The sequence below is a fragment of the Panthera pardus genome, unplaced genomic scaffold (genome assembly GCF_024362965.1).
Source record: "Panthera pardus isolate Hobbes unplaced genomic scaffold, ASM2436296v1 HiC_scaffold_6, whole genome shotgun sequence".
NCBI classification, from domain to species: Eukaryota; Metazoa; Chordata; class Mammalia; order Carnivora; family Felidae; genus Panthera; species Panthera pardus.
In genome coordinates this window covers 122,958,128-122,971,509 of record NW_026526991.1, presented here as the reverse complement: position 1 = coordinate 122,971,509, position 13,382 = coordinate 122,958,128, and the positions used below count along the sequence as shown (strand labels likewise).

General features: G+C 36.7%; 1 protein-coding gene across 2 annotated transcripts in view; it reads left to right on the top strand.

Moving 5' to 3' along the window:
* MALRD1 (MAM and LDL receptor class A domain containing 1) overlaps positions 1-13,382 on the top strand; it is a 770,287-nt gene that overhangs the window by 616,623 nt on the left and 140,282 nt on the right. For both annotated transcript variants that reach the window (XM_053896000.1, XM_019460623.2), the window contains exons 35-36: positions 1,410-1,673; positions 12,744-12,869. In XM_053896000.1, the coding sequence (XP_053751975.1) occupies positions 1,410-1,673; positions 12,744-12,869 (390 nt within the window). The remainder of the gene's footprint in view (positions 1-1,409; positions 1,674-12,743; positions 12,870-13,382) is intronic.

The window sequence follows — 13,382 nt, the reverse complement described above, 5'->3', positions numbered from 1 at the left end:
TTTACACTGAGCCCTACAACTGTATGTGCTGCTGTGACCTGTTAGTCGTTAAATAAGAACATGGTAATAATGTCTGAAAGTCACGCTTTTACCCCAGTTAAATATGCTGGTTTCCATGAAAGGATCTCTGAAATATATGGCTTTCACTGCAGAGTTTGGGTGTAAATATATTCTAGGTACATTACCACTACTGAGTGAGTGAGGAGGAAGAGGAACTTGGAAATTTAAGTTCAAATGAATTCACAGCACCATCTTCATGCATCAGACAGATCATTCTTATATAATATTAAATAGAATATATAGCTTACATATATATATTCTATATAAGACATATAATCTTATATGTAATTTAACTAATATATAAATAAAAGTTGTTTTAAAATGTAAAGAATACAAAGCGATTCCTGAACTGATCCCCGCTATTACCTATTTGTTTCCCTTAATATACTGATGAGCCCATCAACAACTGTCACAGAGGCAATATGAAGTGTAAGGACCATTCCACTAATAATGGTCCAGCATGTTAGTGTAATTATGTATATTCTCTGACCACGGAAAACAGCAGCAAGTCAACATTCTCTGCTCATGCTTTAAATTTTGGCTTAGAGTTGATTTAAACCTTTGCTACAGAATACTTTCATGTGTCAAAAATTTATTAAACTAGTATTATGTCTTTGGACACCCAAAATTTATGGGACTCGGTATCCTCATTTGTAAAATGAGTCAGTTGGATTTGAACCACATTATCTTCAAGGTTTTAAAAACTTTTGTGCCTCCAACTTGGGAAATTTGGCTTCTGACACCCTGGTCAGGGCTGAGTCACAGAAGTAGATGTCACCTTTGGGTTTGTCACACTGCTCTCTGACCTTCGGTCCTGATGACAGCTCAAAGGTCATGCGTTGCCATATCTAAAGCACCAATGAAATCATAATGGATGGCAAGATGAAATCCTGCACTGGCAGGAACCTTGAAGATAATGTGGCTCAGATCCAACTGACTCATTTACTAGTATGACAATCCCTTCACAAAACTCTAAAATGATGAATTCAGCTTTCCAAAGTGCTTAACTTACTGTGTAAAATGTCTTTACTCTCAGGGAAAACCTGACTTAGTGGTCAAATTTAAGATGCACAAACCAAAAATTCTTCTTTAATTTCAATGTGTCATTTTTAACAACGTTGTTTCAAAAAAAAAAAAAAAAGAATGTTGTTTCTGAGGTTAAGACGAGGCATATTCTCTAATAGCATCTGGATGTTTTGTAGAGCTCATATTATTCCTCACTGGAAATTAAATTACTTAAATTATCAAAATGTTTCATTTTTACCCAAGAATAAATGTATCCTATGATGTTTCAACACTAAACAGGGTGATGATTCTCCTAATACGAAAATGACTTGCTCTCTCTTTAGGTCCTGTGGCACCACAGCCATCACCTTGTGAAGCCGATCAATTTTCTTGTATCTACACACTCCAGTGTGTCCCTCTCTCAGGGAAATGTAATGGACAGGAAGATTGCATAGATGGCTCTGATGAAATGGATTGTTCTCTCAGCCCCCCTTCTCAGCGTTGTGGTGAAATGGAGTTCCAGTGCTCGAGCGGTGAATGTATCCCATCCCTCCTGCTTTGTGATGGAGTGCCTGACTGTCACTTTAATGAAGATGAATCCAGCTGCTGTGAGTTATTTTCACTAACTCAGTGTGCCAGGGAAGAAATGCAGTTTAGAAATTATAAAGAGAGCTTGACAGGTGAAACAAACTTGTCTATAGTCTTACCATGATCCTAGCATCCGTAACATAGTGGTTTGTATTGTATTACTAAACAAAGCATGTAGACCTTGCTTAGCATATCTGGAAACATTCTGTTTGTAGTCACTCTAATCTCTGTTAAACTTCTCTGACTTCCTTTTGTATTTACATCTGGGCCATTCATGTGGGGGAATGCTACTATGTGTTTGTTATCTTTTTTTGTGGTTGCTATGACCATCTTTCACCATGCAAAGTTGTTATAGTATTATTAACTTTATTTCCTGTACTTTTCATCCTCGTGGCTTATTTATTTTATAACTGGAAGCTTGTACCTCTTAATCCCCTTGACTTACTTTGCCCAACACCCAAACCCCCACGCCTCTGGCGGCCAGCAGTTTGTTCTCTGTGTTTATGAGTCTGTTTCTGTTTTTATTTGTTTTGTTTTTTGGATTCCACATACAAGTGAAATCGTATGGTATGTGTCATTCTCCATCTGACTTAATTCATTTAGCATTAATACACTCTGTGTGCATCCATATTGTCACAAATGGCAGGATTTCATTCTCTTTTATGGCTGCATAATATTCCATTGTATATATATACATCTTCTTTATCCATTCATCTATTGATGGGCTTTTGGTTTGTTTCCATATATAATGGAAACATTGAAGCATTGTATATAATGCTTCAGTAAACATAGGGTGCATGCATTTTTTTGAATGAGTGTTTTTGTTTTCTTTAGGTAAATACCCAGATGCCAAATTACCAGATCATATATATGATAGTTCTATTTTTAATTTTTTGATAAACCTCTGTACTGTTTCTTGGGAATTTTTTTGTGTTGTTGTGTTTTGTTTTATTTTTTGTTTTATTGTGGCTGCACCATTTTACATTCTCACCAACAGTACTCAAGCATTCCTTTTTTTTCTGTGTCCTTAACAACACTTGTCATTTCTTGTCTTTTTTACACTAGTCATTCTGACAGGTGTGAAGTGGTATCTCATTGTAGTTTTGATTTGTATTTCCTTGATGATGAGTAATGGTGAGCATCTTTTCATGTGTCTATTAGCCATCTGGATGACTTCTTTGGCAAAAATTTCTATTCAGGTCCTCTGCCCAATTTTAATCAGATCATTCGTGTGTGTGTATGTGTGTGTGTTGAGTTGTATATTTGGATATTAAGCACTTATCAAGTATATCATTTGCAAATATCTTTTCCCATTAAATTGATTGCTTTTTAGTTTTGTTGGTAGTATTCTTCTCTGTGCAAAAGCTTTTTAGTTTCCTGTAGTCCTAATGAATAATTTTTGCTTTTGTTTCCCTTGCCTGGGGAAGCAAATCCAGAAAAATATGCTAAGGCGAATGTCCAAAAGTTTCTGCCTATGTTTTCTTTTAGCTGTATGGTTTCAGGTCTTAAATTTAGGTCCTTCATCCATTTTGAGTTTATTTTTGTGTATGGTGTAAGAAAATGGTCCAGATTTATCCTTTTGCATGTTGCTGTCCCATCTTTCTGTGCCCTTTATTTAAGAGAGTGTCTCTTCCCTATTGTGTACTCTTGTCTCCTTTGGCATGGACTAGTTGACTGTATATGCATGGGCTTACTGCTAAACTCTATTCTATTCCATTGATCTGTGTATCTGATTTTGTGCTGGTACCCTACTGTTTTGATTATTATAGCTCTGTAGTATAGTTTGAAATCTGGCATTGTGATATCTCCAGCTTTGTTCTTCATTCTCAAGATTGCTTTGGCAATTTGGAGTCTGTTGTGGTTCCATACAAATTTTATCATTATTTGTTCTAGTCTTGTGAAAAATACTATTGGTATTTCGGTAGGGATTGCATTGAATTTGTAGATTGCTTTAAGTATTTTGGACCTTTTAGCAATATTAATTCTTTCAGTCCATGAACATGATATATCTTTCCATTTATTTGCATTGTCTTCAATTTCTTTCATCAATATCTTATAGTTTTCAGAGTACAGATCTTTCACCTCCTTGGTTAAATTTATTTTTAGAGGGGCGCCTGGGTGGTTCAGTCAGTTGGGCGTCCGACTTCGGCTCAGGTCATGATCTCACGGTCCGAGAGTTCGAGCCCCGCATCGGGCTCTGTGCTGACAGCTCAGAGCCTGGAGCCTGTTTTGGATTCTGTGTCTCCCTCTCTCTCTGACCCTCCCCCATTCATGCTCTGTCTCTCTCTGTCTCAAAAATAAATAAAACGTTAAAAAAAATTAAAAAAAATTTACTTTTAGATATATTTTTTAAGTTGAATTTTATTTTAGAGAGAGAGAGAGCATGATCAGGGGTGAGAGGCAAGGGAGCAAGAGAGAGAATCTGAAGCAGACTCTATGCTCATCCCAGAGCGTGATGCGGGGCTCCATCCCGTGACCCTGGGATCATGACCTGAGCTGAAATCAAGAGGTGGACACTTAACCGACTGAGCCACGTAGGCGCCCCTTTAGGTATTTTTTGATGCAGCTGTAAATGGGACTTGATATCATTTTAACAAATGTTTATGGAAATGGATTGTGGACATGTAGTTATTAATATTTATGAAGATGGCTCAAGTACAGGACTCTAGGCAAATATTCACTTTAATATATATATAATTTATATATATTTATTTCACACACACATATATATGTATGTATTATATGGGGTATGTAGTTAGGGGTTGGACCTGGACCACTATGTAGGTAGATATCATGTCATTATGAGTTCATGGAGGGATGGAAGGGCACCTGGGTGGCTCAGTCAGTTAAGTGTCCAACTCTTGGTTTTGGCTCAGGTCATGAGATCATGGTTTATGAGTTCTAGTCCTGTGTTGGGCTCCATGCTTACAGTGCAGGGCCTGCTTGGGATTCTTTCTCTCTCTCTCTATCTTTCTGCCCCCACCCCCAGTCTCTTAAAATAAATAAAGAAACTTAAAAAGGTTCATAGAATAGGAGCACCTGGGTGGCTCAGTTGCTGAGCGTCCAACTCTTGATTTTGGCTCACATCATGTTCTCATGGTTCGTGGGATCACGCCCCATGTCGGGCTCTGCATTGGCAGCCTGGAGCCTGCTTGGATTCCCTCCCTACCTCTCTCTCTCTGTCCCTCCTCTGTCCCCCCTCTCTCATAAAGCAAATAAACATTAAAAAAGAATAATTGTTACAAAATTCAAAAAAAAAAAGAGTCCATAGAATAGTAAATCCTAAGGTCATAGGCTTGAATCTCATTCTTGTCACCTATTACCTATGCAAACTTGGAAAAGTTATTAGACTCAGTCATCATTCATGTAATACCTACCTTATAGGACGGTGAGGATTTGAGAGAATACATGAAATCCTCAGTCCTGCATTCTGTACTTTCTACTTTTATTATAACTATCCTATTTCATATAGGGAAGGAAGAGTATTGGTTATGAAGTAATTTCACAAATCATTAAGGCGATCATGAAAGCATGGTGAGTCACAGCACCACTAACATTTAATTATTTGTTTGGTTTTATATTATACTATATTATATATTTTGGCATAGTTGGCAGTGATAGAACTACATAAACCACATGCTAATGGCCACTTTTTATTTTTAAGTAGTAAAAAGCAGCTTGAAATATGAGTGTTAAGAGTGGATACTGAAAGAAATATAAGGCTATTTCGGTGTCTTGTTTAGGTTGGACATCAGGAATTAAAACTATCGGAAAAGGAGTACAGACAAATTCAAGAAAGAGGAGATAGCGTTTGGATATTTAAAGGTTTCAGTCTTAAATAAGTGAACTTCTTTTCCTAGTTTAGGCTGAGAGATTGGTTTTCCATGTTCCTGTTGTTTCCTGTGACATTCTTTCTGTAATAAAGCCAACCTGTCAAGTTTTAGAATATTTTCTTAGAGAAAGGTAAACAAATGGAAGAGAATGAAGAAGAGAAAGCCTGCCAAATTATTTATCCCTATTCCCATGAGGACTCTAATGTAATTTGGTTGATAGAAATCTTATTAAGTTCAATATAGTCATATGATATTTGACTTCAAATAAGAATGCTATTTAAATAGAAGCTTAGGAAAGTACAGTATCCTTATACTTTCAGACACTCGTTGCAAAATTGGCATTTGATGAGGTAGGAACATAGGAAGTTCTCTTCCTAAAGGGAAATAAGCCCATGCTAGGAATAGACTGGTATCATGAGAGTATTGCTTCTGTCCCTCTCTAAAATATTTAATTAAGTTATGACTCTATAGAAAAAACTGTGTCAGAATAAACTGCAGTAAAAATGCTAGGGCAAATTTACAGAATAAAAGCCTCTAATGATGACAGTTTACCAAACAATTAAAGGTATGTTTTTTGGTTTTTGGTTTTTGTTTTGTTTTGTTTTATTCTGGGCTTACCTATTGATTTAGAAGGGTATGTTTTGTTTTGTTTTGTTTTAACTCACACTCATTTATTCATTCATAAACTCTCATTTATGTAATTTATGCCACATATTGTATTGGCCATTAATGATACAGATGGATGTGGTATTAGACCAACTCAGGTTGTAAATACAGTATATATTCCTGAAGGAGACTAGTAAGCGGTAGTTGAAAATAAAATGTGATAAGTTCTGTGACAGAGATAAATGCAGGGTTATTGAATACATAGGGTATTTCCTAACCGTGGTGCTGGGGAATCTGTAAATTTTAATAAGAAAAATGTTCACAGAGGCAAATTCGGAAAGACGGTTGTCATTAGGCAAGTGAGGTAGAGATGCTTGATTCCCCTAAAGAATGTTCCAGAAATAGGGGTGCCAGGGTGGCTCAGTTGGTTAAACATCCGACTTCAGCTCAGGTCATGATCTCACAGTTTGTGAGTTCCAGCCTCGCATAGGGCCCTGTGCTGTCAGCACAGAGCCCGCTTTGGACCCTCTGTCCCCCTCTCTTTCTCTCTGTCTCAAAAATAAATAAACATGAAAAAAAAGTATTTAAAAAAAGAATGTTCCAGAAATAGAGAAAAAGTTGTTTGCCTGAAGCATATTTGGTATAACTAGTGTAGAGTTTATGGTGAGAAATCTAGAAATAAGTCTGGAGAGATGAGCAGGACTAGATCTTGAAGGGTCCCTCCTCGCCCATCATGCCCCTACCAGCTGCGGTTCAGGTGGTACATAGAATACACTGGAGTAAAGGAGGGGGCTGGTTAGGAGGTATCACAACCGAAGTATAAAAGAATTGACTGGGTAACACAATGTGTAAAGATTTTGACTAGGCTTTAGAGACACTCAGGTGAAGAGAAGAGTGTGTGATCAAGAGTTTCCAAGTTTCTGATTTGGGCAATAGGACAGCTAATGTGCCATTTCTCCTGAGCTGGGGAAAATGGGAGGAGAAGTACCTCTTAGTGGAAGATTGTGACTTCATTTTTAAACATGTTGTGTTTGTGACATTTGTGGCACATCTGCACAGAAATGTTCAGAATGTATTCAGGATGGATATGTGGAGCTCTGGAGAGAGAGAGGGGAAGGCATAGAAGACACATGGCCTTCAGTATACATACAAGGCTTGAAGCTGTGGGTGTGGATGAAATAATATAGAGAGGAAAACATAAGGTGGCGGACAGTTTAGAAAAAGCAAACATTGAAAGACACTGAGATGTGGTCACAGACACAAGCCAGAAAAAAAAAGAGAATAATAACCATAAATGAAATTTAGAAAGCCTTAAGTACAGAGAGTATTTACAGGTTGGAATATTTCTAAGAGATCATGTAAGCTTAGGTTAAAAATATATAAATCGAGAAAAGCAACACATAATTCCTGGTGAGCTTGGAGAGAGAACTTGCTGTGGATGGAAAGGGCAGAATTCTGATGCCAATCTTTTGTAGAGAAAGTAGGCAAGGAGAGAAATCAACTGTAGACAACCCTTTCGATAAGTTTGCACCTACAGTGTGATCTAGGACAAAATAAGAGGTTTTTTGGTTGGTTGTTTGGTTTGGAGAGGCCTGCACATGTTTAAATGTGGTGTAGGAATAAGGATTCTGAAGTGGTTACAGTTTAAGCAGGGAAATCAATAGCAATTGGTTTTTAAAGGCCTTTTATTCTTGCAAAGATAAATATTCTAGTTATAAGAACGTTTATGCAAACCTGTGATAAGTTCAACATTTAAAAATAATTCATATTCCATAGTCTTTCCTGTGGAAACATGTTTTTTTAAATAAACTGAAGGGGTACATCTTTACCAAAAATATCTCCTTTCCCTTAAAAAAGAGAAAAAAAGAAAGAAAGAAGGGAAAAATAAGTATGGTTTAATTATATGGGAACAGAGTACCTAACTAGGGGCACTCCTCTTACCCATATTCCTCCATTTCATCAGATCTTGTGTCAGTCAATATCCTGACAAGACATACATGGCACATAGATGTTATAAAATTTGAGAATATTTTCATAAAGAGGTTGTACATAGGGAACTAGCATGCATAAAGAAACTGCAACAAATGGTAAAAGCAGGAGCTGTTATCACCCATAGACCAAAGCATGTGGGAGAAGGGAGGATGTGTCTTAACCTGGAATCAGAGAGAGCTACTTGATAAAAGGTGTGGCTTGCAAAACATAAGAGACTCTTAAAAACTGAGAACACGCTGAGGGTTGATGGGGGATGGGAGGAAGGGGAGGGTGGGTGATGGGCATTGAGGAGGGCACCTGTTGGGATGAGCACTGGGTGTTGTATGGAAACCAATTTGACAATAAATTTCATATTAAAAAATAAAATAAAACTAGAACAAATTAAAAAAAAAAAGGTATGGCTTGATAAAAGGTTGGGGAACAGCTAGCGATCTTCCAGTCTCTTCTCTCCATGTTATCTCTTGCTGGTTCTACACATCAGCCAAACCCAACGAGTAGCTAGTGGGCAAGAAGCATGCTGATGTATCTTGATAGTTCATCCTTTAGATCCGGAACAGAGAGAGGGGTTGCAGAATGTTTGAGGAGAGGCACATAGAAGCTATCCGTCACTGACGGATATGACTGTGAAAAGGATAGGGAAGTGGACAGTCTGCCTGCTTTCTAACTTTAACTTATATTCCAGTAGTAGTTGATGTGTCTTATGTAGTTGAGTGCCATTTAGAGGATTTACAATGGGTCACACTCCTCAGATTTATGAATCAACCTTTATCATCAGGATATTTTTATTATTAGCCTTTAAATATACTAGCTGGGATTCCAGCATCCTATGGTACTTCTCAATCAATGATACTGTAAAGATTATCCCTCGCATTCGACAGCTTCTTACAAAAGCATTGCTCAGTTTTATTCAGCATGAAGATCGTGGTGATTGTCTCTTTTACAGAGATACTGAAGAATCGGATGATTATGGTGCATCGCATAATACTCATAATAAATTAACACTCTTTCCCCATTAAATTGTTTTTAGAGTTTTACAAAATTTACTCAAAGTGCTAAGATAGTTCAGTAAGAGTAGTAGTTTGTTTTAGTTTAAGGAGAGAGTAAAAATCCATCCTTCCCTGTACTGGGTACGTATATGCCTTAAAGGACCGATGGCCTTCATTCTCAGGTTTCAAGACCACATCGCTCTGCTCTTAGAAATGTGGACTGCATACGTGAGTTTTCATCTTAATAGTAAATGGACACACACCCCTAGTCACATGTACTTTACTTTTGCGTATATTTTGTAAGCAGCAATTATAATCTATAAAAGGAATTTTGTTTTAGGGAAATTTAACTCCAGTAAACGATTCATGAATTGCTTCTGTTTAATGTATCTCTAACACTTGAGTGAAAGAACTAAAAGCCACAGCATGCTCTGTGTTACCTGGCTTATTTTTGTATGAGTGTCAACCTCTATGATGACAGATTGAAATAAGTGTTTTTATAGACATTAACTATGTTTGAATGTGGCGAAAGTAGATATTGTCCAGGGAAACGTTTTGAAATCCTGGTTTCCTATAAATTTTATATATAGATTATTTAGGCTATTTTTTGTCCTTGTTGTCTATGCGGTACGTGAAGGAGAGAAGGAAAGTAATGATTTAATTTATTTTCTGTTTTCAGAACAATGTCCATTGCTGTGTGGGTCTCAATAAATATTGATTGCATTCATAATTTGCCACCTGCTTTTAGAAGGAAGTTGATAAATATCCATTAGTTTTAATGTTATAGTGTTTTAAATGCCATAGAAACTACGATTTTAGTTTTAAATTTCATAATATTTTTTAACTCTTAACTGAAAACTTTCTATAAAAGGGAAAAAGTAAAACTTTTTCTAAATCGAAACAATTTATTTGCTTACGTATTTTTATGTATTTCAATCCTATTTGGGCCAAAGTTGAGGACTTACACCTCATACAGTTTAGGGCTCTTCACTGTACAGCTAACTTGAAAACTAAGCTATCAGTCACCCTGGAAATTGGGTGAAGGAATATGGATGGATTAGTATTCTCAAAAGTAGATGTGTTCAAAATAATGCTTCAACACTAGATCTGTATTATCAGCTTTGTATGCAAATCTCAACCTATTATTTAAAACCTTAAAACTGCCATCTTTTATGAATGCTCAGCCCCTTGCAATGCAAAATAATGGTGATAAAATTGTGTGTATATACACAAACACACATATAAATGCATGAATATATATATATATTTATATATATATATATATATATATATACACACACACATATGTTTTCATTTTTTTTTACAAATACCTCTTATAAGAGTTAGATTATTCGATATAGTAGTTCACTTGGTTTGCAATATCATCTATCTTGCCAATGTATATCTTAAAATTATTTGACCTCTTGAAAAAGCTTAAAGATCATCTCTTCTGGGATCTTAGCCATTTCTACAATCTGTTTTCAGCCTTGTTTTCTAAGTTTGTCTGTGCTGCCTCCTTACACAAACTTCCCAGTGAAAGGCAAACCGCTTTGCTCACTGTTCCAATGCCAAACTTACTGATGCCCCATTTATAGATCTAATCTCACTCTGCTGAATGGGTTTTTACTGGACACATGAAAATTTAAAACATTTCAAGACTCTACTCTTTCAGTCTTTGTATACTTCCATGCACTAAAGGAATCTCTTATTTTTATAATGCTTATCTGTACCAATGAAGCCTGGACTTATGGCATTTCTCTTGTTATTATTTTGAGCTGTTAACTGCTTTCTATTTTCATTTTGCTTTCGTTGCTGTGTATGTCCTGATCACTCTTTCTAAAAAGTGTCCCCTGTACTCTCCAGTTAAAGGGCTAAGCATAGTCTCACATGTAGCACCAGCTCAATAATAATATTTATTAGTGGGAATTGATGTTCTAGTACCTCAGGAAAGATGACTCAATGAAAAGCATCACTTTAATTTTAATTTTCATTCATTTTTAAAAAATTTTTTTTAATGTTTATTTTTTGAGAAAGAGAGACAGACTGTGAGCGGGGAAGGGGCAGAGAAAGAGGGAGACACAGAATCCGAAGCAGGCTCCAGGCTCTGAGCTATCAGCACAGAGCCCGATGCGGGCCTTGAACTCATAAGCTGTGAGATCATGATGTGAGCCGAAGTCAGACGCTTAACTGACTGAGCCACCCAGGCACCCCATCACTTTAATTTTCAGAGCTGGTATTTTTAGTCAGTAGAAAGACACACTCTTAAAAGCATCATTTTATTCCAACTTGAAAATTAAGTTTGATAGACAATTGTCAAACTGTATCAGTAACCTATGATAACTCAACAATTCCAGCCCATAAAAATACTTGAAGAAAGAAAAGAAATCGTGATGATACTGACAAAATCTGCAAGACCCGTCCATGAGGATATTTATTCCCAAGTGTTCTAAGCTATCAATTTAGCTGGAGAAGTTTAAACTTAATTGTCTTTGTTTCAGTAGAAGTGACTTCCCAGGTAAATCCTTTCTTGAAATTGTCACAGCAGGTTTAGATTAAAATGTTCAAATAAGGTCTTATGCATGACACTACTAGATAAGTCGAGAAAAGCACAGCCATTCTTGTTGGACTTGGATTAAGTTTGTTAATATCATTATTATTTAGTACTTTTCAAATCTATCCAGAACTCCTGGTGAGATGGTGCAATGGGTTCATGCTTCAACATTCCCTCTATTCCAAACACAGAGCAATGCTAGATAGAACAGCTGGCGCATAAAAAGGCTCAGAGGCATGACAGACACCAGCATGGGACAAAACTGGAGTAGAACCAGAGAGCAGAGATCAGGACTGAAACCTAGGCCTGCTGGTTGCCAGGTTCTTGAGCAAACAGGAGACAAGAGACGCCTGATGGCAGCCTGGAGTGAAGGGCTCTGATTCAGCTCTAACTTGTAAAAAAAAAAAAAAAAGCCTAAGCATTATGACTGCTTTAGGAAATTGTAGTCCTAATGAGTAAATGAGAGAGGAAGACAGAAATACAGTTTCAGGACTAAGAGTAGCGTCCAGGGGAGGTTGAGTACTTGGCAGGACTAGATTGCTATTGAAGGATCAGCCCTCTTGATCACCATCAGTGAAGTCATCTTTCTGAAGCAACCCAAATGTGAAGAGCAAGACCTGTTCTTGTCTCTTGAAGTCAGGCTGACAAGAGACTCTGGAATGAGCCCAATGCACCATGCTATAAAGGCACATAGTCACACTACATTGAGCTGCAGTGACCTACGTCATGTACCCAGTGACTATCCGTGACGTCCAATCTGGAAATTGATAAACATTCAAACAAGTAATGGTTGCTGTCATTTCAGTTGCACATAACGTTAGGGACATTAAGGGAGCAATAGAAGCACAGAGAACTCTGCCTTGGAGTAAAAATTTAGTCTAAAAACAATTCAGACTACATAGTGTGCACAGTGTAGTGTATACATACATACCTGTATGATACTGCAGGATGCACAGCTGGGAAACAATTCTATCAAAAAACTTCTTTTTGAAGAAGCAAAAACAACTGTAATATATAATTTAAACAGGGGACTAGAAAGATGAAGGGTGATGCAATAAACTGTCTTATTATTTCATTAGAATAAATTCATTTAAAAAATGGTTATTGTTTTTCTTCTTGCAGCCAATAAGAGCTGTTCTGATGGCGCGTTGAGGTGTCCCTCCTTGAACAGCTGTATCCCAGTGCACGAGCGCTGTGATGGTTTTGCCAGCTGCACGGATTTCCAGCTTGATGAGTCCAGCTGCTCAGGTATTCTATTTCCAGTAAAATATTCTTTACAATATAAGCCATTAACTTAACCTTGTAGATGATGCAAATATTAAAACCTGAAATTCTAAATAATTGCAAGCATGGGATAACTGAATTCCTAGTATTGGTTGGGGGCAGGAAGGATATTAACATGGCTACACGTATAAAAACTTGTATAATATAATGGACTCATGCTTACTCTATATAAACAATGTCTCCAAGTAAAGAAAAATCACACCCTTAATTTTAATTCAATATAACTTAAAGTTATTGGTATTTGATAGTCCCTTTGATGTGAATTGCTTGATTTCTGAAAGAAGGAAGCACAATCTAACATGTTAATTTTTTTCATTGTAATTTTTCCCACTTCATTAAGAGCCATCCTTTTGTATGATCTAGTCATGATTAAAAAGCCAATTTATTAAGCTTTAGACTGACTTTTAAACATTTTTCTCTCATGACTCTGGAATATTTATAAGAGTTGATAATGGATGTTTGTGATTATACTTTTAT